At 44.0% G+C, this 26,077-nt stretch overlaps 1 protein-coding gene across 2 annotated transcripts in view; it reads left to right on the top strand.

Moving 5' to 3' along the window:
• KCTD6 (potassium channel tetramerization domain containing 6) overlaps positions 1-5,515 on the top strand; it is an 82,327-nt gene extending 76,812 nt beyond the window's left edge. The window contains exon 3 of one of the 2 annotated variants that reach the window (XM_085624744.1): positions 2,122-5,515. In XM_085624744.1, coding sequence (XP_085480870.1) covers positions 2,122-2,808 — 687 coding nt within the window. In that variant the 3' untranslated portion in view covers positions 2,809-5,515. The remainder of the gene's footprint in view (positions 1-2,121) is intronic. The other variant, XM_085624743.1, reaches the window with a different exon arrangement.
• The last annotated feature ends 20,562 nt before the right edge of the window (positions 5,516-26,077 follow it).

The following is a 26,077-nucleotide window of genomic DNA, read 5'->3' as shown; positions in this document are numbered from 1 at the left end:
TCAAAGTTGGTGCATTCATTATTCCTACCTCTAGTACTGAGGGAAGGAAGATCTTTTCTGGAATAGCAGAGTTTTGGCCTAACATGGGTCCCGAAACCTGCAGTAGAGCTTGGGCTTGGCGTGGACGGGTGCAGATGGGCTTGCCTTTGGCGTGCCAGCGGCACGCCCACTGCACACATCCGCTGCACAGAAGCGTTCTCCTGCCCTGTTGTAGCCTGCTATGCAAGGGGGATGTGACAGAGGGCGTGGTTTTGGCGCTCTGCAGTGCGTTATTGCCAACAGAAGAAGTGGGGAAACAAAAAGACCAACCAGTGACTTTACACGTAGTTATGTTTTTAAAATAGCAAACCTTCTAGCTACTCTTAACTTTTTTTATTTTTTAATCCTTGTTTGGGAATCTTTGTCACTGAAGAGAAGGGAACTATTTTTAGGCAAATGTGAACTGTGTGCACAGGCTTTGTGCAGTCACTCAAATGATTGGTGCCAATTTTAAAGTGCAATAACTCATTTCCACATGCTGTGTTGGGCAGAAGCAAAATGTAAATTAGTCTGGAACTATTTCCTGTCCACTGGCTCCCTACCACATACAGCTAGGCTCCTGCTTGTGCTGTAGGTCGCTGAATGAAAGGAGTGCAGGACATGCAGACTCCACCTCGCACACAGTCCCTCACCAAATGTGCTTGCTGTGCTTAAGGTCTCTCCAACTCATGCATGCATGACCAGAAGAGAGCCAGCTATGACTATATAAAATTGTTTAACTGTGCTGTGAGCATGCTCAACATGTTTTTTCTAAGGGCCCTAGTCCTCATGGTCTCATTTGTCTCCAGTTTATTTTGTGACAGTCAGTGCTGTTTTTTAAAAGCAAACATCCATCTTGTTTTGTTTTTAGAAATTGATTTTTTGCTGCAACATTGATCGTTGCAAAAAAAGGGCACAATAACTAGCACATGACCTAAAATTGTTTAATATAGTTTACAACTAGCATTTCATTTCAAATTAAAGACTTTGCCTGCTGCCTTGCACGTTTCTTTCCATACCTAATGTGTTGCAATAGCATCTACATTTGTCTCTGAATTTGTCACTCAGTTCTAATTTAATGGGGCCTTTTTTCAATCATAGGTCTCTGAGTGCAAAAGAAAGTATTCTTTAATAAATGTGGGAAGCGTTTATTCTGTGATTTAGAGATGAAACAGAGTATTTTGGGAAATATTTTTTGCAGTGGTTATTCTGTTCATTTTCATGGCGCTGACTCATTGTTTTGCGCTCCTTTAGGCCTTATGAGCGAGTGACTGCTATGGCCTATTGGTTTAGGGTTGTCCAGAGAAAGTTCCTCTTCTTGGATTTGGAATGCATTTCCCATTGGCTGTGAAAATTGAAGGGATGCACCCGTTAATCGGTAGTTAAGAGATCCCCTCATATAAGCTGATCCTAGGTGACTTGAGAGGAAAATATGTAGCCTTCTAGTAGCCAAGCTTAGGGGATAAGTTCCAAAGGCTTTTTTACATGGGACAGAGGGGAAGTTTAAGGCTGCTGGAAATGAACTCATACATAGTCTAAAAATAGGGACTGAGGATTTCCGGTACAAAGCTAGCTCCTACGTGGGGCATCACTTGTGTGGCTCTTGTCTAGTGCCTGGACGTGCAGTCTTACAAGATTTTGCTTGGTTTCCCAAGGGACTAATATGCTAAAATTCCCAACAATTTTAATTTATATTGTTTTGTCCCTTTGCTTATCAGCAGAAAGTAGTTGACAAGTGACCATGCATGATTTGAAGCTTTGCGGGATTTTGAGGAAGTGAAGAACAAATTATGCTCGCTAGAAGATGTGATAATCATTTTGAGCAACTGAACATCATATAAATGGTAGCATTTAATGCAGCCCTCGATGCTTGCAGAAAACTTAAATAAATGACTTTCAGAAAAAAAGGGTGCATTTGCAATGCTAAACAAATGACGAATCTTTTACCTGGTTTCTTGGATGGTACAGGTCTTGCTGTCAGGGAAAATCTTGTACATATTGTTGGAGTATATTTTATATCTTCTGCCTTATTTCCCTTGTAAACTTAAATGTGTCTCATCTACCGATCTTACATTTGCCTTTCAAATATTTTGATTGTTTCAGATGGGAGATCCAGTCACCCTCAATGTTGGCGGACATTTGTATACAACTTCTCTCTCAACTTTGAAGCGATACCCAGATTCAATGTTGGGAGCGATGTTCAGAGGAGACTTTCCCACAGCTAGAGACTCTCAAGGTAACTACTTTATCGATCGTGACGGACCACTCTTCCGGTATGTTCTCAACTTTCTAAGGACTTCAGAGCTGACCTTACCTGTTGATTTTAAGGAATTCGATTTGCTTAGAAAAGAAGCAGATTTCTATCAAGTTGAGCCACTGATACAGTTTCTTAATGACCCAAAGCCTTTGTATCCTTTGGACACATTTGAGGAAGTTGTGGAGTTGTCAAGCACTCGGAAACTTTCAAAATACTCTAACCCAGTAGCAGTAATCATAACTCAGCTCACTATAACAACTAAGGTGCATTCATTATTGGAGGGCATTGCAAACCATTTTACTAAGTGGAATAAGCACATGATGGACACTAGAGACTGTCAAGTTTCCTTTACGTTTGGGCCATGCGATTACCACCAAGAAGTGGCACTTCGAGTGCATTTGATGGAATACATCACAAAGCAAGGATTTGCCATCAGAAACACACGGGTGCACCACATGAGTGAGAGGGCCAATGAAAACACAGTGGAACACAACTGGACTTTCTGTAGACTGGCCCGAAAGACAGATGACTGATGGTTATGTTGATATTTGCACCATCATTTCTAGAGGGTTTGTAATCGGACTGCATTTCTAACACGTGTTAGACGGGGAGATGGTCTTCTGCTTTCGATAATGCGGACTGTTTTTATTCTATTTATTAATCTCTAATAAGTTTGAATCGTGAAACAAGGTCCTCTTTACAGTTACCAACAAGTATGCATGTACCTGTTCAAACTGTCCAGAGACATTTCTCTACAACATAATAATGATAATGTTGTCTCACATCTACCAAATAACTCTGTATTGTGAAGTGTCGCATTGATTAAATGACCCTTTGCACTTTTAGTGGCAAAACGCTGCATATGTAGCGGAAGAAAAGCAAAAGCTAGCACAATGTATAGTAACCACTTTTCTCATTTAAGATTTAGCATTGTAATGTGGGTAACATATAGCGTCCATTTTGTGTACTGTTTACTGGAAGCCTAACAACTGCTCTTCCTGGAGGCTTTGCTCTGTGTTGTCAGGTGTCTATTTCTCTGCATCTACATAAAGCAACCACCTATATCTTTACCCATGGAAACATTAACTAGATTTTTAGCCAATTCGAAACAAAACATTCCAGTGATGATACTATTTTGTATGTCTTATATGATATCAGTAATTGTGCTGCTTGCCAGAACAATGCGAATAAAAATTTAGCCTACTGCATTGTCATTAGTCATTAATAAATCCATTCGTGTTTGTAACAGAAATTATTGCATTTTAGGCACATTGCCATATTACTAGCGATGAAGTTAGTTTGGTGTTACTGTTAGCCGCATAACATTGTTGTCACAGTTACCTGAAAGTTTGGCAGATATATTTAATTATACATCCGGCTGGGGATTTGGGCCCTTAGTTTGAAAGAAGAGAGGTAATAGGTTCTGCTCTTCTTCATAAGTGACGGCGATTAACTGCAAAAGGGATATGTGATGCAGTGTGGGCTGACAGCAGGAGCAGCTCGTTGCAGGCAAAAGAGGTGGGACTGGGTGGAAGGGGGACAAGGGAGACAATGTAAAACATTTAAAAAAGAACTTACCTGCTGCCCTCCACCATTGCGTTGCACTCTTCTGCTGTTCTTCTCTTCACTGCAGAAAGGCACAGGCTCCCAGCCCTGAAGCCCTGCGGCCAATCCTGAAGCTGCTCTCATGGCCTGAGCGCCCTCGATTTGCACTCCAGGACATACTGGGAGTCTGTGCCTGCTCTATCCATCCTAGTTGTGTTGCTGGCTTGGAGACAGTATTTACTGTGCATGGCGGTTTAGCTGGCCGGCCAAACTGTAATATGCAGTGCAGGCAGTGCACTACCACTCCCCTGAGTGCTTGTCGTCACTATGGCCCCGCCCACAAGACTCGGCACAAGGAAAATAAAACGATAATAAAACTGGTTTAAAACCGATTTGATTATTGTTTTATTGCCCTTGTTTTGGAGGGTGCTGGAGGGGGGCAATGCTCCTCCCCAATAGCGGAGGAGCCGCTCCTTGCTGACAGTGAGTGCTTTGCGTGTAGCTTGAATGGGTGTTTTCGGTTTGTATGATGCTTGTTTGCTTCGCCTTGGTGCTTAGAACTTAAGTGGAGAAGAATGTGGAATAAGCACTTGTCCACAGTATCTGACAAGCATTGGTAAAGCCAATAGGTCTCCCCTATGCGAGAGCTATTGGCTATGCCAATTTGTTTTAGCCATGTTGTACACCAGCGTGGCTGGTCATCAGCATCAGTCTCAATCAAACTCTAACCATGCTTTTTCTCTTGTTTAGGGACATAGGCATAATGATAAATGCAACATGAATTTTAGAACAGGCTGTGGGAAAAGGATATTGGTATATTGTAAATATTGTGAAAATGTTTAAACTTGGAATAAGCTGCATCCACCAAATATGTGGATATTGTTTCATAAAAGGCAGAGATGAGTAGTCTCTACTACAGCAATGGTCTGTGAGTTCCACTTTCAAACAAAATCCCTAATGTTATATGGCTGTGGTATTTCCATGGAGCAGGTTGGTATGCTATCTTTTTAAATAAACATGTTTAGCTCCTTACCAGAAGGACAAAAACATCTGACCTCCTACTCTTGATGCTGCTTTGTAGCTTGCCAAATTGCACTCTCTTTTATTTTTTTTAAGGACTTATTATTTTCTTCTGGATTGGTACTGCAAGTTACCCTTAATGAATGTAGTCTGTGTCTTTGCCTCCCCAGCCCTTACGCTTCACTCCTTTATGTGATATTTGATGTGAAATGGCTCTGTTTTATTTATTTGTTGGAAGTATTTCTGAGACACTGAAATGTAATTAAGATTGCAAAACCATTACTAAAAATAGCAAGAAAAATGTCAGTCTAATTTCATCATCACAAACACCCCACCCCGAATAAGCAAACACTGGAGCTAGAATGGCCTAGTTTTACAAATGTTCACTTTGGGATCAGGCCGAAATTAAAAATTCAGTAGCTAAATGTTGTATGTTATTTTAACATTCCCTTTTGCTTGTCTTTGTAATCTTTCTTTTAGAGTTTATACTTTCATATGGAACTAGACAAGAGCCTGTTACAGGCTCGGGGGAATTGCTGAACACTGCTGAGGTGCTACTTTCACATTGTCCAATGCTTTAGCACTTGAAACCATTTAGGTATTCTTGAAATATATATGGGCTTGTTCTTTTGAGATGGCTATTTCATGTTTATTAAAGTGTTGCTGTTTTCTGTGTTCTATTGATTCACCGACCTTCCATTATTTTTGGTTAATATACTCCGTGGGCTGATAATTAGCTGTGGAACGTGTTGATTCTAGGTAAGTTCCTTCTATTTGATTTGTGATTCTTCAAGTATTGCTCTTATGATTCATATGAGAATTTTTTTTCAGAGTTTTAGAGACAATCGTGCCCTCGGATACAGTGGAACGGTCCAGGAAAGGACCTCACCGAACCAGGAAGTCACCCCGCCAAAAATGATTTAGTGCTGTGCAACCCCAAACCGTGTGTAGTAACATGCCGTCTTCTGTTCATCATCGGAGACATACTGGGGAGCTTATCAATCCTATGGGCAAGCTCTGTGAAGCTATTTAAGTGGATTAAGACAGAGACGCCTCTCGGGGTCCCTGTAGAGCATCTGATCACTCGTCGTCATCTAAGGTGTCGATATCTGCCTCGTATGGAAAGAGAGAGCGCGCGAGAGAGTGAGTGGGAGAGAGCGAGCGAGAGAGAGATAAAAGAAGCTTGCTCTCCAGCAGGTTAAATTCTGGGAGTGTTTCATGGTGTTTAATGTAGGGGATAAAGGCGTGTTGAAGCTGTTAGTAATGATGAAATTGGCAATGGTGCAATTGATATTCTAGCTGCAGCTCCTGGAACAATTCGAAGACCGTGCTGCTCATAATGTCCCCTAAAGTGGAGATACCTATAGTATCCCACGTCCCGAAGCCTTCCAACCAAGTCACCTGCTGTAATACTGTTCCATCCCATATTGGCATCCTCTCCGTTAGCCTGCCCCACCACTGCGTGCGCTGCAGGGCACTCTGCCAGATATTCAGAAGCACCTGTGTCACCAGGAGGAGAGACCCCAACCCCACTGCCCCATAGCGGTAGTCCAACAAGGGGGTAGCGCCCACTGCACATTTTTCAGTTGCGCATGCCTGGTCCCCATGGAGATCATACCACCCCTCATTGTTGATCATTAAGTGCGAGGCGTAGTAATAGGAGTATATGTCAGCAGCCGTGATGCCACTGCTGGAGACAGACTGGCAATACAGGGGATACCTCCATCCCACAGGAAACCCAAAAGAATGGAGTCTATCTGTCGAGACCAGCCTCATGGGTTGGTATAAGGATAACTTTGTAGTGATACAATAGTCTGGTGACCATCTTAAATATGGCCGACTTACCTGTCGATGATACCGGAAGAAGTGACCATATCCTCACCTCCTCTTTCGCCCAAGCCACCATTTCATAGTCTTGAACCGTGACCATTGCGCATCTGGTGACAGATGAACCCCTAGCTATTTGATGCCTTCTTCTACAGACTGTAGAGGTCCAGCATACCCATTTAATGGAAAGCCCACACATTTCGAATCGTTCCTGAAGAGGCCTGATGTTTTGCCAAAACCCAGCATAATTTGAAGTAGACACGGTCTTGTGACCGCCGGATCTGTTATAATAAACAAGACGTCATTGGCTTTTAAGGTGATCCCGTCTGAGCAAACTGTGCTTCACTTCAATCTGTGCGTCCATCCTAACCCATACAGCCCCACCGCCAGTGCAAACAACAATGGGAAAGGGGGCAGCCCTAGTGTGTATAGGAAATTTCTCGGTTACGCAACCTGCCACTCGCACTGACGCTGTCAAGTCTGTGTATAACAGGCAGATGCAAGAAAAGAGCCTGGCACCAAAACTACGTCTCTAAAGCAGGGAGAACAGGTAACCATAACTAATTATTCCCAGAGCGTCACCGCAGACGACACAGAGCCCATGTTGGTAGCGAAGTATTCCTTGATTAATCGTGTAAGGGGGACCATATATGTGGAATGTTGTAGATTCCACTGCGAAAGACGCCAGCGAAGTGGTGGTCTCTAGGGCACAAATCAGAGACGTATGACTATTGGAGAGTGTTGTGATAGCCCCCCCTGGGTAAAATGCTTGTGTGTGATACTCTATGTATGTATGTGGTGGGGACATAGAAGTAATCCAATCGAGAGAAAGACTTGCGTGTCGTGGAAAAATAAGTGCACCCGGAATCTATCGGCTAATGAGATCTTCACACATCTGCAATCTCCAGGCCAGCCACAATAGCAGCCAATTTGGTTTATTTGAGTCTGGCACAGCAGCTTGCAGACACCATCTATCTATCTGTATGTCCATTACATAATTTGTCACTTCCGATCACAGACGGGCCACTAGGAAGTTCTCCCCACAGCCGTACTATAGTATCTACAACGGACTGTCCAAGGGGGGTGGAGCATATACACTACAGAGTGTAATGGATTCGCCATAAAAGGTGCCCGTGACCACCGCATAGCGGCCCAGGAGATCTAACCAGGTTTTAACCAGTTGGAAGGGGACCGTCCTCTGTAGGAAGCCTTACTTTTACTTGGCATGGTTGTCGTCACTCCCATTTCGGTGGTAATGTCTTTGTTGAGTAGGCTGGATAGGACATTTCTGTGATATGCATGTTCAGATAACTGTCCCGGGTAAAACAAGTACTAACGTAACCTGATTTAGAGTCTTGCTCTGGTGCTGTGTGATTGTTGCTTTAACTATTTTCTGGGATAATCTTCCTTTTCATGTTGAATAAGTGCTGCTATTACATCTGATGTAGAGACAGCTTAGGTGTTGTGCCAACCTCGTGAACCCCCCCCCCCCCCCCCCCCCCCAAAAACAAATCAGTAGTAAAATAATGCATACATACACGATGGGTCTTTGGTCATCCCTCTTCATCCATTGGTCTGTTCCACTGGCACTCACATTTTGCTTCTGCTCACTAATGCATACAGTATTGAACAGCTGGTCAGCTCACGTCACCCACTGGCTCTTCAGCATTGTAAGTGTTGTCACTTACAACAGTTTGCCTGTTTACACATACACTTACAAACAAGTGTACATGCGTGTCGGGGCTGGTGGGTTAATACTCCGCATCTTACAAAGAACATTAGAAGGTCAGTTATGCACCATTCTTGAAAGTGATTTCTGCCAGAATGTTACCATCAATTACATACGGAAGTGAAGCACTTTGTGGTAGGGATGAAGCTCCTTAACCTTGATCTCCCCAAAGTATTTAGATCTCTCTTCCATCTACCCCTGAAATCATCTCCAGCCCAAATAAGACTGGAATTCGGCCACAAAAATCAAATGATAGCAAGGATTGGGTCATATTTAAAAACTTGGAATAGAGTAAGAACCGTTTGTGGAAATCACCTATGCAAAGCTTTGTGGCAGGAGATGCAACGAAATGAAAATGCTCCAGTCTATTTTTATTTAAAAGCAGCCATGAACAAATTGGGTATTCAACTAATATGGACTAACTCTCTTCCGCGAGCTGTTTAAAAAAAATAAAAAATTAATCAGATAATAAAGAAAGTGTCTGTTGTACAAGATAAGGAGAAATACGCTAGCAGAGCCCACGCCTGGCCGCTTATTAATGAATATACATCTCTTAAGATCCAACCTTACTTAGAAGCTGGCTGTCAAGAAAATCGAAGATTGACTTTATGCACTTCCGCTTCGGCAAAATCCCAGGAAATTAATATGAATGGAAGAAGACATTTACAAGAACACTCTGTAGACTGTGTAATAAAGGGATGGAGAATCTGGGGGAACCCATTGCAGAAAAAACTTGGGAGGAGATCGTGGAGCGGCCATGGAAATGTTCCCGAAATGCGCGTTTCCAGCTCATCCAATTCTATATTTTCCATAGGGCATACCTCACGCCTAGTAAAATTGCTGAGTATTTTGGGGGGGTCGAACGCTTGCCCCCGTTGTGACCATGATGGGGCGGACTTTCTCCACATGTTCTGGGACTGCCCACGGATGGGAGATTTTTGGCGGGAGGTGACGACTGCGCTGCTGACTGTGACGGAGAGAGAGCTAGAGGTGGTACTGGGGGTCTGCTTGTTGCATTGGTTCCCGCACATTGCCAAGACTAAGGTCACCAGCTGGTTCATTGACCTAGGGCTGGTCCTGGCTAAGTGGGAAATTACTTCCCACTGGAAGGCGAGGCAGGGGCCTAGTCTCTTGCGCTGGAATAGGGAGATGGTGAAATGGGCAGGAAGAGAAGGGAACTATAGACTATGTCTGGCCCAGCGTAATGGAAGTGAGAAATCACAAGAAATGGCCCGGGCATGGGTGGCACTCCTGGAGCTGTTAAAAAAACCGGCGGTAGATGACGAAGAAGCTCCTGAGGAGGGGGATATGGCACGGGGCCCCTGAGACACCCTTCACTTTTGCGGGAGTATAGGACGAGGGGAGGACACTGGATCCATGATAGGCAGCTTCCTCCTGTGCTTTTGATACACTGACTGCTGTGCCCGGCAGGATGGGAAGTCTGGCAGGTGGTACGGGAGGCTTCATTGCCCTCTTGCATAACTCAGAAGCTGGCGACATGCTTGGGAGGGTGGTTGGGGTGGGGGGTTCTGTTGGGGGAGCTTGAAAGGGAGAGGGGTGGGGGGTCTTTTTATTGCATCACACCATTGTCCTGGATCAACCCTGTGGACGGACTGCGTTGCATCACAGACGCCTTATGGGAAGAAAGGTGGGATTGTGTACTTAGATTGGCGGACTGCCCGTTATACTTCATCCTGGCTTCGGGTGGGGGGATTGAATGTGTTACTTTATGAAACTCAATAAAAGTCTGTTTAAAAAAATAAATAAAGGGATGGAGAACATTGTCCACAATGTATGTGTATGCCCGGGACTGATGATAGAAAGAAGAATAATTGTTGAAAAATTATGTGAAGGAGCAGGGAATCCTCTCTCCTAGGCACCCAGTCATTGCATGCCTTAGACCTACTGACCCAATGATATATTGTTGCTACACAAAATCTTTAAATACGGCTGGTAAACTATTATGACTGGGTTCAGTGGGTCACTTGGTGGGTACATGGGATTGTTCAAATTATTTAAACTATACTCTGCCATCCATGTTTTGTTAGAATCCCATGGTCTATATTTTATATTGTATTGCAAATATCACTGCATTTTAATTATTGTTTAGGGCACATTGTTAACTGATTTCATAGTATTGTTTGCGGGGCCCAAATGTCGATGTAATGTTGTTTGGATTTTTTGTAAAGTTTTGTATGATATGGTTTTAAATAACTATGCATCGATAAACGACACTACTTTTTTTTTTCTTTAATCACCATTGTTTGTTTAGCCCATGTCTTCAGTTAGGGATTCACAGTCAATTGTATTTTTTCTTTACACCAATAAAAATTGTATGTGGTTCTTATGTGCAATAAAGCTAAAACAGGTTTCTATACCTGTACATCTGCCCGCTAGATACCACCTTTCCTATTCTTTTAGAAGTATGCTCAATGGTTACAATTTAGTAAACATTTTTTATTGCACGCCTATTGCTTCCTTGTTAAGGCGGCAGCTTGTTTTCTTTTTATTTTGTGTGTCATATACATCCAGTAAACAAAATATAACCTTTATACCAGCCTGCCAAGGACAGACTTAATGGATTTGCCAAGGCTTGTTTTAGTTAGAGGATAAGTTTATTTTCAAGAGTGCAGAAAAAAATAATGCATGTTCTTATTGAGCAGACTAGATGGCAGTAACTGCTCGGATTTTTAAAAACCTTATCCCTGCAGTCGTATGGCTCCTTGCGGACACTCTTTTCATCCATAAGTACACATTGTCCTCACAGTTGGCAAGTAATATCCTTATTTTCTAAAAACGATTTCCCTTTTAAAAAGTGAAGATCCGTGGAGGTAATACTGTTTGTGTAGTCTTTTGGCTGGAGCCAAGAAATGGCCCTGTTGATTTTGTTTCTTCGACTAGCGGGGAATCAACTTATTTCAGTCCCTTCTTCCTCCATCTGTAGCTTTGATTCCCTCTGTCGGAGTACCGGAATTGTAATATAATCTTTTGGATAACAATTTCTTCTTTTGGTCCCAAGTGTTGCCTTAGGCAATCCTTCGGTGGTTTTTCAGACAGATGTATACTGAATTGTATGTAAGGGGTGGTGAATAATATTCTAAGACAAATTTAAGAGAAATTTAATTAGGGAGGAGGGGAGAGCATAGATAGATTGAGCAGGAGGGATTACAGACACAAACTGGGGCAGGACCAGTGGTGTGGAGGAGACAGTAGCGAGAGGTTGGTAGAGGCAATGAGAGGGAGGTAGGAGGAGAAGCCTGACTAAAGTAAGGGATGGGGACAGCAGCAAGAAGGAGGTAGGGGACCTGATAGTGAGGTAGGGAGGAGAAAGTGAGAAACTGAGGTTTAGAGGGCGGAGGCCAAGATGAGGGGGCAGGGCAGAGCAGCAGGATGAGGGGAGGAGATGGCTAGACATAAGGGAGAATGAAGCTTTTACGTGATCGCATTACTGGTGGCATTTAAATAGACAACGTGTCTGATTTTTGCGGACAGTTAGGATAGTAAGGTATTTTCCGTACTAGAAACGCAAAGTCACAGATGAACACAAACCTGAAGGGGCAGGTTGTATTGGGTTACAGCTCACTGTTGACTACAAAGCACTATTGAAACCTACGATAGGGGACTTGATGCAGTGATGTGATACGAACCGACAGGGGACTGAGAAGTACAGGTCCATGACAATCACAGTGGCAAATATCAGTGACAATAAAAGCCATTTGGGCCTGAGTTAGACGTGGGTGGTAAATGGACATCTGCCAATTGGTGGCTGTCCTGTCCATCCTCCACTAGCATTCCCGCTTCATTTAGGGAATGGAGATGGCGATTTTTCCAATGGCAGAGCTGATATAAGAAAAATAGTCTTGGGGCCTAAGACCATTGAGTATGGCATCTGAGGGCTACATTTCTGATGGTAGACCTTGTATGCCATTCATTTTTACGTTCTGGGTCATCATTGGCTGTCCCGGGCAGGTAAGTTCCTCAAATGTCTCCCATGCACTTAGAGAAAACTCCCAGCCTGTGGGGCACATTTGTTTTGTGTTTTCCAAAGACAAAGATTCTGATGGTTACACCGTGCCATACACCAGATCTGCTCCATCCATGTATGTCAATGCCCCTTCGGCAAAAGAAGGTCTGGCAGCCAAGTGGTGATGTAGTGGGCGGTGGGTGGGGTGTGCTTAGACAATGCCTCAGCCGCCCAGCCATATGCTGATCAGTTTGCCAAGAGATACATTATACCCTTATTCTTTTTATAACCCAAATCACTGCTAAAACTGTAATCTGTGAGCTCTACTACACTGTTGGTACAGAGTTCCAATGAATGGAGTGCACTGATGGGCATTCAGCTCTGATTTACTGAAAAGCAGATTGATACAGGACTGAAGAGAGCAAAGGGGTTCTTAAACATTTTAATTGCTATTCTCTGTTGAGGGTAACGATTTTGTATATTGCTTACTCATGCAGGATGTTAATTATTTGTTTGTATATACTACTTCGTAGCACACTTTCTAAGCACTGGTGATAACAGGTGTTAATATTTCCCAATTTAATGGTACTTCATTTACCAACCTAAAAATCATGGAAGGCTGAACATACTGTGCCTAAGTACAAACATGTGACCTGCAGATCACTAAACCACCTCCAGATATAGACAAAGCTGTACCCATTCATCAGTACCATCTCTGTCGTATGTAAAAACATTTACCTCCATGTGACTAAAAGTCCTTTGGCATAAACATGCCAAGTTTGCTTTTTGCTACTACCAATTCTGAAATACCAGTCATTCACTTACATAGAAAAGCAACACTCAAAGAGTTTGGTGTGAGGTTATATTTCATGATGTATACAGCATTTATTCATGCAAAGGCATCTTTGCTTTAGAGTACACTAAATCAATAACTAAAAAGAGCGAACCTACAAATAAATAGGGACATTTTAGATGGCCTTATTGAGATTGAAAATGTATTGATAGTGTGGGTGTTATCTCTTCTAGATAATGTAGCACCCTCAGGTGGGGTTTGAGATGGTCTTGTCCCCACGACTAGATGAGGCAATATGCCCTTAGACAACATCCAGAACTGCATTTCGAATTCCAGTCAATAATGAAGACTCACTCAACAAGCATTTGCAATGCAATAGGTCTCGCATTAGTGAAAGTTTGGGCTATTGGCGGTGCTAATAATAATGTAACAACAGTAGCTCAAATTTTCAGTGATTCCAGATCTATTGCATTAAAAATCAACTGCGGCACTCGCACTTTAGCCTCAAACATCTTAAGCTAAAGCGTGGGTTCCAAAATTGCTTTAAAAGTTAACAAATCGAAAACATTTTTTTAATATATTTCTTTACTTTTGAAGCAATTGCCGCACTGGCACTTTAGCTTGAGATATTTAAAGCTAAAGCACCGGTGCCGTGATTGTAAAAAAATGAACAGATAGAAAGAAAATGGTGGCCGCATACTTTAGAGGCAACATGCCGGTAGAGAAAAGAAAATTCTATGATGCAGCAAGAATTGTCCTCGTCCGGGCGCTTTTTGAATGCCAGTAGGGGGGCAACATGGGCAACAGAAGGAGGGTAATTGGGTGGGAGGGGCAAGCAACACTGACAACAATAGAAGGGGAGGTGCAAGCAACAACGGAAGTAGGGAGTGCAGGAGAGTAGGTGGAAACCAGCACAACCGAAGGAGAAAGGATGGGTTTGCAAGCAATAACAGAAGAAGAAAGACAGGGAGGGTGGGTGAGGCAAGCAACAACAAAAAGAGGGAGAGCGAGTGCCTAGGTGATGACAAACATCAGTGGAAGAATGGAGGGCTGGTGGGTTGCTTGTGGACGGGCAACAATGGAAGGAAGGAGTGCAGAATAGCTGGAGTGGGGATACAACACTGCTAACAATAGGAGGATGGGGGCAAGTGTACCAGATAGCAGAGGGGGCAGAAGTGCATGAGTGAGGTAACTGAAAAAAGAAGCACTCCAGTCGAGTGCTTAAATACACCTAGTAGAGTAGACCTGCAACAAGTACATTGCCAGAAGAAACTGAAAAAGCAGACCCACTCCGACTAGATCTGAGGGGGTGATAAAGGGATAAGATGGGTTTTTTTAATACATCACTTTTGGTGCGCTCACTGCACATGCTAAGTAGTCCCACACTTATTTATTTTAGGACTTGCACTCTGTTTGTCACACTCACTGTACTTGTTCGACTCTTGAGAGGAAATGACAACCAAGTATTACCTTTTCCTGTGAAACCAGAAACAGGATGAGATAAACGTTCTTGCGTGGCTCTCTGCAGACAGAGCGAAAAGCATAGGTTCAAATTTCTGCTTCCTTCCTTTGCTAAATGTTTGACCTCAGTGTACCCAATTTTCATTATCTTTGCCTGAATCTTGCATGATTTATGTCATAGTCTCTCATTTCACTTGTTGCTTGCACTCCCACGTATTTTAGACGTTGACTACTAGCAGAGTCTGACAGTTGTGACAACTATGCCAATGTGGGCCAAAGCTTTAACTACTTTCAAGTTGCTTCCGGAGTGCCACAAAGGTGACCATTCCAAAGAAGTCACTTCCTATGATGCCCCCTCCTGTGATGTCATGATAAGTCGAACAGCATGCCTTATGAGTCAGCAAGCTAACTACCGCCCCTTCCTCACTGGGGCACTTGGCGACTTTGGTATTACCGGATTCATTGTATACGAGCTCACTTTTTTTATTACTCATGTAGAGACAACCTGCCTCTTTTACACTCTCAGCCCAAATCCCTCTAGGCAAAGCACTAAGAACGCACTTCTGCACGCACAAATTACAGCTAAAAACAGGATACATTTTTTCATGGTTTTCAAAAAGAAGCAAATCATCTTTGGCGACCTGGGGCTACGCGAGTAAATTTCTGTTACATCAAGGTTTTTGCTTTTTGTGAAATAGAATATAGCATTGCTTTGTATCAGTGGAGAGCGCCGACTGTCAAAGGCGCCAAGAGGCCATAGTCATGGCAGATGTACGCTATTCAAATAGCGCGGACACACACGTATATGTAATATTATATTACAGTGAAATAGATGAACATTCTTTACTCTTATGGGCTTCTATACAGCGCCAATAGCCCACTAATGTAGCGCCATGGCGCCGTGAGCTGTCCAGAGCGGTAATTGCCACGCAGCTGAGAGTACATTTCAAGAAGGCCTGGGACTTCCATTTCAGGGATATTCGAAGCGCTAAAGGGCATGTCCAATTACAGTGAGCCAATTTTGGAGATTCCACTGAGTTCCGGGAGACCCGTGCAACCTACCAGAAAAGGGTCGTCAAGCACTTCTAAAACAAGCGTTCGCAAAGCCATTGGTCGGGAATCACGTGCCTTTTGCAGTATGAGGACTACACTGTAGGACAGGAGATGTCCATGCAGGAGTGCACATATGCAGACACCGTCACCTTCTAAATCAAGCGGCAGCGAAAGCGATCGCTATTGTAAACACGCCCGCGAGTCGTGTGCGTGCGCTCGCCACAGCGAAACATGGTTTTCATTATCGCGCCTGTGTCTGGGCACGATAATTGAAACCACATGGCCTTTTGTGCGCGTAACAGACACCAATAGGCCATGGGCGGAGCAATGCGCCCGCCTTTGGCCTATTGCGTGCTCTTGCTAAAAAACACGCACGCAAATGCCAATAGCGGGGCACAAAAGGAAAAGCAAACGCACGAGCGTGTGCGATTCCAGGCTCCGTTTTGGATACCCCTACAAAAGGACTCTCGGTGCGCGATCAGTGCTGCACACTGCATCGCTAGGCGCAAGACCTAAAAAGGGAGTTTGAGGTCAAAAAAACCTTCAAGGTTTATTAAAGTGCAATACAGAAAGGTAAAAATATAGCCATCTCAAATCAGTCAAAAGACCTAGAAATGAATTCCCATGAAGGGTCTCTGAGTTTTAAACAAATGCAGCAATAAGCCACATTTGCAAAATAGACTCAGTCCTTAGTGTAAAGCAAATCGATAAAGAAGCGGACAGCATTCCTATTAGAGACCCGAAAAGGTCTGGCTCACCCTCAGTTTTAGGGTCTTAGAATAAATTTCGATATAGAATATGCTAAAAAAATACAATGTCAGCATGGTGCGAGCAATAGTATCAACATGACTACAAATCACATTTCAGCATTACAAAATGTCTTATATTCCCAATATCCTAACACTATCCCACTACATGAATGTCGTTTCACCTCCTTATGGGCTAGTGTTATCTGAGTTTACAGAACAACATACATAACGAAAATGCAATATTGTGCGCGAGCAGGAAGAGCCTTGAAAGTATCTAAAGGATAGCTTTGAGAATGTCATACGAAATAAACAGTGCACATTATGCTGTGTCAATAAGAAATATAAACACCCGATGAATATTAAGGAGCCACAATATTTCAAAATTGAGTCGAGGGCTAGACAGTCTAATCCACAAAAACAACTTTCTAAACATCAAAGCTTTTTCATTTTAATTGCAAATTACTATCGTTAATAGACACACATGATCCTAATCAGAAAAAGACTCCCACAATAGTTTGTTCCTAGTTGATGCTGCCTCGTTTGAGATGACACTACCACCCACTACTTTGTCTAACAGAAAAAAATAATAATGAACAAGATCCAAGGATCAAATACTGGAGCAGGTGTGTACTTCTGTAATCCAAGGCCAAAGATACGTGACGACACAGACGTAGAAGCTTATAGTCCAACCAGAGTGACTTATTCATACTTCTTTCAGATATTGGAAAACAGCAAAGGCCCAGCTGGTGTTATGTAGTAACGTGTAATACTAGCAATTCTTTGTGAAGTACATTCTTTGCTTTTAAATCCTTCCACTGTTTACTGGTGTTATATGTCACTCATGCATGCCTGCCAATAGAAAATGCAGTTACTGTATATTTAACCTGCTCCAGTCTGTATAGGCACAAGTAGGCTAATGCTGGGTGGTAGGAATTTTGTAGATTCCTGCGGATTCTGGAAGCTTCCATCACAGAAATGTAGGGAAAAGCATTGTTGTAGGCAAAGTTTGAGGCTTTCAGAGCATTGTGGGTGAGAAAACCTTGTGGGGTCCATGCAAGGCACACTACCCTGGACTCCCCTGGTTGTCTATGTTTAAAAAATGTCTGTGCTTCGTAGGTTTGCATTGGTGGCGCCCACAGCAAGGCCCCAAATACAGCAGCTACATGTATTAAAGAACAAAACGCACAAAGAGGTTTGAGGCAATAATCCCGCACCTGTCACTTCACGTGGCTCAACAGTATGGTGATGGTGCTAGAAAACCAGGAAGTGCACCCCTCTCCACTTCCTATTGGGGTGATGCCCCAAAAACAATCCCAGAAAGGAATGGAATCAGCACACATCAATTATAAGTCTTATTTAAAGTTCATAGAACATCAAATGTCCACGATGATTTGAAGAAAAGGCCAGGTCCAGATTTTTCTTATAAACTCAAAATTTTTCTTTATTGATAAATATGTGCAGTTGTTAAAATCCAATATTGAAAGATTTCATTTAGCCAACGCATTTCGTCTCAAGAGAGACTTCTTCAGGGCTCAAAATTGTATAAACATTATATGTCCGTGTTCGAATAACAGAAAAATTCTAAGGTACAAATAAGTCTAGTGCCAAGGCAATCATCTTAGTACGATGATGATAGTGCAGACGTAAATATTGAGAGGCAGGGTGGCCAACAGCAATCGTCTCAGCGTCCGTACGCGAAGTTTGCAAAAGCTAGCTGTATTACTTATTTCTCAACAAAACATTTTAAGGCCTTTTTTGTTCTGGCATCTTGGCCCACCCACACAAGTGGGATATCATTTTATCGGAAGAGGTGGTGGCACAGCTCCCCCTCTCGTCTCCGCTGCCTGTTCTTCCTCACACTTTCTCCGCACTCCCTGGTGACCAGCATACGGCCGAACCTGTCGCAGTGCTGCAGATGCCTCTTTGGTTTCCACGGATAGCCGCAGAGGAGCCGGGCTGTGGTTCTCCCCCTCCGGACTCTCCTTTGCTTCCAGATCTGACAGCCGCTGCTTTTCACCACCACTGGCCGCCCACCTGCCTCACCTCCCGCTAGACGACTGGAATGATTTGGGAGTTTGGTGGAGGTAGGAATTGTGCCTCCACTTTGCTTGACTCTTTCAGCCTGTCTTCTTCCATCCATGCCTGTGAGACGCCCCCTCCGGTTTGATTTGCTGCCTACTGTTCTCTGGACTGCTGCCCTTGTTTGCTGCCGTGGACTGCTACCCATTCCTTCCATGGAGTATGGATAGGAAACTGCTGCCCCGATGCCTCAGAACTTATGCACACGGATGACACGGCTGTGCCTCGGATGTCGCCTGTCGTCCCCCCTCCTGACTCTCTTGCTCTCACCTCTCCTAGGGGCATATTTGCAAGCTGGCGATAAAAAATTATCGGTGCTTTTGCGGCCGTTTTCGGCCGAAAAGCGGCGATAATTTTATCGCCATATTAGCAAGGCCACGCTAACGCGTGAAACCTTGCTTTAGCGTGGGGATTCCTAACGCCCAGCTTTGCATCTCTAGTGAGATGCAAAGTGGGCGTTTCTGACCTAACATGACCGGAGAAATGTCGCTAATCGACATTTCTCCTATCATCAAGCCCCACGCTATGAAGCATAGCGGCAGGAAAAGTAGCGATAACCCCTGTTATCGCTACTTTCCTTATGCCTGCTTCAGGACCGACTTAGCCATGATATCCTATGGAAGGTGGATATCATGGCTAAGTTTGTGAGTCCCTATCAGCAAGCTAACGCCACACTACGTGAGATTATCGCTGGGTTTCCAGCGATAATCTCACTTTAGGCAGTTAGCAACGCTTCTCTCCTCAGCGATAAAAATCCTCACGTGAATAGCACGCTATCTCAGTGATAAAAATCCACGTTACCCGGCGATAATTATCCTCACGCTAAGAGCGCGGAGCGATGATTATCGCCGGGTTTTGCTGATATGCCCACTAGTTTCTCTCTGTGACTGTAGCTCTCCTGGTTTGCTTTCAGTTTTTTCTTTTTCTTTCCGATATAGTCCCCTTTGACCTCTTGTCTTGGACTCGTGTGCACCCCGCCATTTAGGGACAGTCTTCTCCGAACTCTCCTGTCCTTGAGCCGCCATTTTGGCTATCTCCGTCCGTTCCTCCGTCCCCGCCGGTCCCGAGCTGGGTGACTTTTTGACCGTCTCTCTCTTTCACAGGCCTACTTCCTGTTTTTCGATTTCGGCTGATGCCCCTGGTGCCAACTCAGTTTTTGTCTCCTGCTCGCTCTCCTGTCCTTATCTGCTTTCCTACCCTTTCCTCTCTATTCTTCAACCTTTTAACCTCCCTTGAAGCTCCTGTTGTTCTGGTTTCCACTTTGCTTCTGCTTCTTTGTTCTCCACTGCTTTACTTTGCCTCATCATACGTTCTTTTTTGCCATCCTCGAGTATTTTGCATGTTCTTAACTCTTATTTATTATTGTGTAACACTGTGTATTGCTTTGTAACTTATGTAACTTGCTTCTCGCTGATACTCTGCAAAACGCTCTGCTACCTTCGGGTCTAGCCAGCGCTATATAATACTCATAAAATAGAAAAAAAACTTAGGGTGGTAGGAAATCTGTGGCTCCCCAAAGATTCCTGATTTTCCTGTCACATAAATGTGAGGAAAGTGTGTATTGCTTTCCAAAGTTTCACATTTGCAAGGGCTTCTGGGTAATTAACTGACGAGAGCCACGTAAGTCACACACCCCTGCACTCCCATGCTTGTCTAGTTTTTAAAAAAAATCAAATTTCCTATGTTCCACGTGTTGCCGCCTGAGCTAGGGTCCAAAATCCACAGCTACCAACTTACAACAAAAAAAACGGTCAGTTTGCAGTGGAAAAATGTGGCAAGTCCATGTTGTGTTTTGGCCATTTCCTGTTGCAGGCACTAAGCCCACCCACACAAGTGAGGTACCATTTGTATCGTAAAACATGTGGGAGCATCCAATAATAGAATTTTTTTTAATTACTGTTAGACCTGGCACCTTGGCGTAGGTTTCCCTTCCATTTTTTGCTGTTGCCTCATGTGTTTTTGCTGGTGTTAGATGCTTTGGGCACTGTGCCACTGCTATCCAGTGCCACAGTGCAAGTGCTCCCCATTGTAAATTGATGTATGGATTAGTGATTCCATGCTTGGCTGATTTGGTTTACTTGTCAGACCCTAGTACAGTGCATCAGGAGTGCCCAGGGCGGGTAATCCAAATGCTGCAAGTGGGCTTGCAGCACTGGTTGTGCCACCCACAGAAGCAGCCTGGTAAAGTGTGTCTCATGTCTGCCATTACAGAGCCTGTGTTCAGTCTGGTACTGCCATGTTGACTGGCCAAGTACACCCACTTGTCAGTCCCTAAACCTTCCCTTTTTTCATACCAGACACCCCTATGGTAGGCCCAAGGGCAGGGTGCATTGTAAGTATAAGGTAGGACATGCCCTGGTGTGTGTGGCATCTCCTAATAGTGAATTACAGCCATTTTCGTTTTTCACTATTGCAAGGCTACCTGTTCCCCATAGGCCAGAATGGGCAGTTTGATTATTACATCTTATAATCCTAACTGACTCGGGGAACTAGGTAGAAATTAGAGTTTGGTATGCCTGAACTCAGCTTGATAAAATACATCTTTTAGTGAAGTTGGTTTTAACATTCTGTGTTTGAAAATACCACTTTTAGAAAGTAGGTTTTCTTGTCTAACCATCTAAGCCTGCCTCTGCTGGGTTGTGAATTTCTTGTCTGGAGTTTGAGTGACAGGGGCTGGGGGATTCCAGGAGACAGGGTGAGTTCAGCACAGGGCTGAATAGAAAGATCTGCATGTAGATAGGTGGGAGGAGTTGCACCTGGGACCTGAATAGGGCTGTCCCTTCCCTCCACAATGCTGGCTCCACCTCCTGTGGTGCGTCTGATGTCTCTGCCCGCACTGTGAAAGGAAAGAAGGAGTCATGTAAACAGAGTGCTCCAGGACTGACCAGAACTGGTTTGGACTAGGCAAAGGCCTCCATGCCTTCAGAGAACAAATAGAAACTGAGTATAAATATTGGGACCCAAACACAAGAACTTTAGATCACTTTTGGGAAACAAGAAGAAACCTCTGCTGAGGAGCGGAGCCAGAGAGACTGAGGGATTGGCCTGCAGTGGTTGCCTGACTGCCAAGGAGAGGAGAAAGGAACTTTGTGTATACTTTATTCAACTTGTGAAGGATCTCCAAGGGCTTGAGAAAAGAGCTTGCCTCCTGCAAGTCTCAGGGACAACAGACTTCACCAACCAGCTCCCCAAGAGTCTTTTGGAAGTGCATGCTGCTGTGTGAGGCTTTGTGAGGGACTGCGTGTCGCAAGGAGCTGGAAGCGCGACTCACGAGCAAGAAGCGTGTCACTGCATCACCGGAAAAGAGGATCGACGTTGCATCATACGCCGCCGCATCACCGGGAAGCGTGTCACAGGGCCTGTCGCGGCTCGCATCGTTGCTGAAGCATCTCGCATCGCCGGAGAAGAGGATCGACGTCGCATCAGACGCCGCCGCATCACCGAGAAGCCTGGCGCAGGGCCTGTCGTGGTCCACATCGTGTCGCATCAAGAAGACTACGCCATCTTTGTCGCCTGGTACCGGATCTTCATCGCATCACGGCATTGCGTGCTGGATCGCCATGAAAGCGCAGTAAGAAACAGACGCATCACCTCCTCTCGCAGAGAAGAACCGACGCATCACCACCCCTCGCAAAGAAGAACCGACGCATCCCCTACTCAGCAGTAGGGATCCGACGCATCACCGTTCTTGCGTGTAAGGAACCGATGCATCACCTTCCCTGCAACACTTTCGTTGTATAGCGTTACGCATCCTAAGGTACATTGAACTCAAAGTGTCGCATTTTAACATCTAAAGAGAACTAAGCTCATTCTACCATTTTAGGTACAGTATTGTGGATTTTTGTGGTCTTGTGATAAGTCTATATAAAGAATACTTATTTTTGATATAAAACTTGTGTGGTGTCCATCTGTAGTGTTGTCACTTGGTTACTGCATGTGTTCACAAATGCTTTACACACTGCCTCTGAAATAAGTCTGTCTTCTCGTGCCAAGCTACCAAGGGGGTGAGCAGGGGTTATTTTGGGAGTGTAACCCCTTACCCCGACTAGACGCAAGGGTCCCTATTTGTCAAAGATACCTACCTCTGCCTACTAGAGACCCCCAAATGTAACAATTACCAATTAGATCTCATTGCATTTGTGCCTTTCAAATGTAAGCCAGTGTATAAAAAAGAAGACATGAAAAGTACCCTCTAAATCATACCCTAGTACAGGTACCCACAAATTCAGATATGTACAAATAACCACTTCTCCTAAACTTCATATCTTGTGCCCATTTCAGAAATAGAAAGGTTTCTTTGATACTCATTGTTCACTCTACATAATTCACCATATGCCTTGGTCTATACTCTGTATACAAAGAAAATCCATTGTATGGTGCAGCTCTATTGTTGCTCTGGGTACCTTCGGTTCTTGGAGAACCTACAACCCCTTCATATCCCCGCAACCAGAAGGGTCTACCGCATGTAATGGTATATTGCTTTTGTAAAACGGCCATCATGACAAAAAGTACAGATAAAAATGTCACATATGACGTTCTTTTCCTACTCATTTTCAATATTTCAACAGTTGGTTTCTTTGGGAAAACCTTGAGGGATCTACACACATGACCCCTTGCTGAATTCAGAATTTTGTCTACTGTACAGAAATATGTAACTTTCCTGACATGGTTTCCACCTCTAACTGGAAGTAGGTTGAAAGCACAGAAAATAGGAAAAATGGGCTCCTCTTTGAAAAATGCCAACACTGTGGGACAAAGTGCGTTTTTGTTATTGAGCTCTGCATGTTCCTGATAGCTGGGAAGATGGGGGCTTTAGAACAGCAAACTGTTCGCTGGTGCCATATTTTCTTTTCCTATTTTTCTCTAAAAACACACCATTTTGCCTATTTTCTCGGTTCCCTCCAGGGGAATCCACAAACGCTGGGTACATTTAGAATCTCAAGGATGTTTGGAAAAACAGGACACACATTTGGCATGGATACCTTATGTGGGGGGAAAAGTTTGGAGGGAAAACCACTCCAAATAGCCAAAACAATAATGCTCAGCACTTTAGGGGGTGGGGGGGGGGGGGGGGGAAGAGCCCCAGCAGTTAAGAAGTTAAGTACCACATGAGTCAGCTGGTGCTCATCTCGCCTCCTACCAACGCCACGGTCTCTGTCTTCAATAAATTTGCAGCCACTTATCTTCATGCCTCTGGTGCTTCACTTTAATTGGGGAGAGACCAGTTCTCCGAGAATGCCCATTCACAGCAGCTCTTCTGTGGAATCACGAAACAGACCACATCCTCTTCAGTGATCTACAGGTTTTGGTTGCTGGAGCTGAAGCCACTAGCAGCTCTGAGCACATTCTCTGCTGAGAGCGACTTGATCCTTGCGCATTGCAGTGGAGGGCTTGCTCTGTTCCACTCCTTGTACTCTATCATGTCATTGGAAGCCCAGAGAATACTTTCTTGCCTAGAATCATGCAGCTCTTACAAGCTGTGCGTGCCACCATATTGCTCTGACTATAGTAAGGGCAGGGAACAGCAGCAAGAAGTAGGTAGGGGCCTGATAGTGAGGTAGGGAGGAGAAAGTGAGACACTGTGGTTTAGAGGGCGGTATTGAAGAGGAGGGGACAGGGCAGAGCAGCAGGCTGAGGGGAGGAGATGGCTAGACATAGGGGAGAACTAGGCGTTTATGTGATCACATTACTGGTGGCATTTAAATAGACAACATTTCAGACTTTTTCGGACAGTTTCCTTACTGGTAATGCAAAGTCACCTATGAACACAAACCTGAAGGGGCAGGCTCCATAGGGTTACAGCTCACTGTTGACTATTAAAGCACTATTGAAAGCTACAGTATGGGCCATGATGCAGTGATGTGATACAAAGCGACAGGGGACTTAGAAGTAGAGGTCCATGATAAACACAGTGTCATTTTAGGCAAATCTCAGTGACAGCCACAGATACCATGGACACTGAGATCCATAGAAAAGGCATGCTGACAGTTTCAGGACAATAAAAGCCATTTGGGCCTGAGTTAGACGTGGGTGGTAAATGGACATCTGCCAATTGGTGGCTGTCCTGTCCATCCTCCACTAGCATCTCTTGCTTCATTTAGGGAGTGGGGATGGCGACTTTTCCCAATGACGGAGAGGATTCAAGTAAAGTCGTCTCTGGGCCCAAGACCAGTGAGTATGGCATCTGAGGGCTACATGTTTGATGATGGACCTTTCATGGCATTTATTTTTACGTTCTGGGTCAACCATTGTCTGTCCCAGGCAGGTAAGTTCCTCAAATGTCACCCATGCACTTGGAGTAAACTCCCAGCCTGTGGGGCACATTCGTTTTGTGTTTTCCAGAGACAAAGGGTCTGATGGGTACACCGTGCCATACACCAGATCTGCTCCATCCATGTATGTCAATGCTCCTTCGGCAAAAGAAGGTCTGGCAGCCAAGTGGTGAAGTAGTGGGCAGTGGGTGGGGTGTGCTGAGACAATGCCTCAGCCGCCCCAGCCATATGCTGATCCGTTTGCCAAGAGATAAATGATACTCATAATCTATTGATAATCCAAATCACTGCTAAAACTGTAATCTGTGGGCCCTACTCCACTGTTGGTACAGAGTTCCAATGAATGCAGTGCACTGATGGGCATTAAGCTCTGATTTACTGAAGATAGGTTGATACAGGACTGAAGAGGGCAAAGAAGCTTACTCATGCCGGATGTTAATTAGTTGTTTAGATATACTACTTCATACCACACTTCTCCTATTTCTACGCACTGCAGATAACAGCTGTAAATATTTCCTAGTTTAATGGTACTTCATTTACCAACCTAAAAATCATGGAAGGCTGAGCAGGCTATGCCTGGGTACAAACGTTTGACCTGCAGATCACTAAACCACCTCAAGATATAGACAACGCTGTAGCCATTCATCAGTGCCATCTCTGTCATATGTAAAAACATTTACCTCCACGTGACTAGAAATCGTTTGGCATAAACATGCCAAGTTTGTGTTCTACTACTGCCAGTTCTGAAATACCAGTCATTCATTTACATAGAAAAACAAAACTCAAAGAGTTTGGTGTGAGTTTATATTTCATGATGTATACAGCATTTATTCATGCAAAGGCATCTTTGCTTTAGAGTACACTAAATCAATAACTAAAAAGAGCGAACCGACAAATAAATGGGGACATTTTAGATGGCCTTATTGAGATTGGAACTGAATTGCTAGTGTGGGTGTTATCTCTTCTTGATAATGTAGCACCCTCAGGTGGGGTTTGAGATGGTCTTGTCCACAAGACTAGATGAGGGAATATGCCCTTAGACAACATCCAGAACTGCATTTCAAATTCCAGTCAATAATTAAGACACACTCAAAAAGTGAGTTTGAGGTTAAAAAAAACATGAAGGTTTTTTAAAGTGCAATACAGAAAGGTAAAAATATAGCTTTCTCAAATCAGTCAAAGGACCTAGAAATGAATTCCTATGAAGGGTCTCTGAGTTTTAAACAAATGCAGCAATAAGCCACATTTGCAAAATAGACTCAGTCCTTAATGTGAAAGAAGTGGACAGCATTCCTATTAGCGACCCGATA

This window comes from Triturus cristatus, chromosome 9 (genome assembly GCF_964204655.1).
Source record: "Triturus cristatus chromosome 9, aTriCri1.1, whole genome shotgun sequence".
Taxonomy (NCBI): domain Eukaryota; kingdom Metazoa; phylum Chordata; class Amphibia; order Caudata; family Salamandridae; genus Triturus; species Triturus cristatus.
This window is presented reverse-complemented; position numbering and strand designations above follow the sequence as displayed.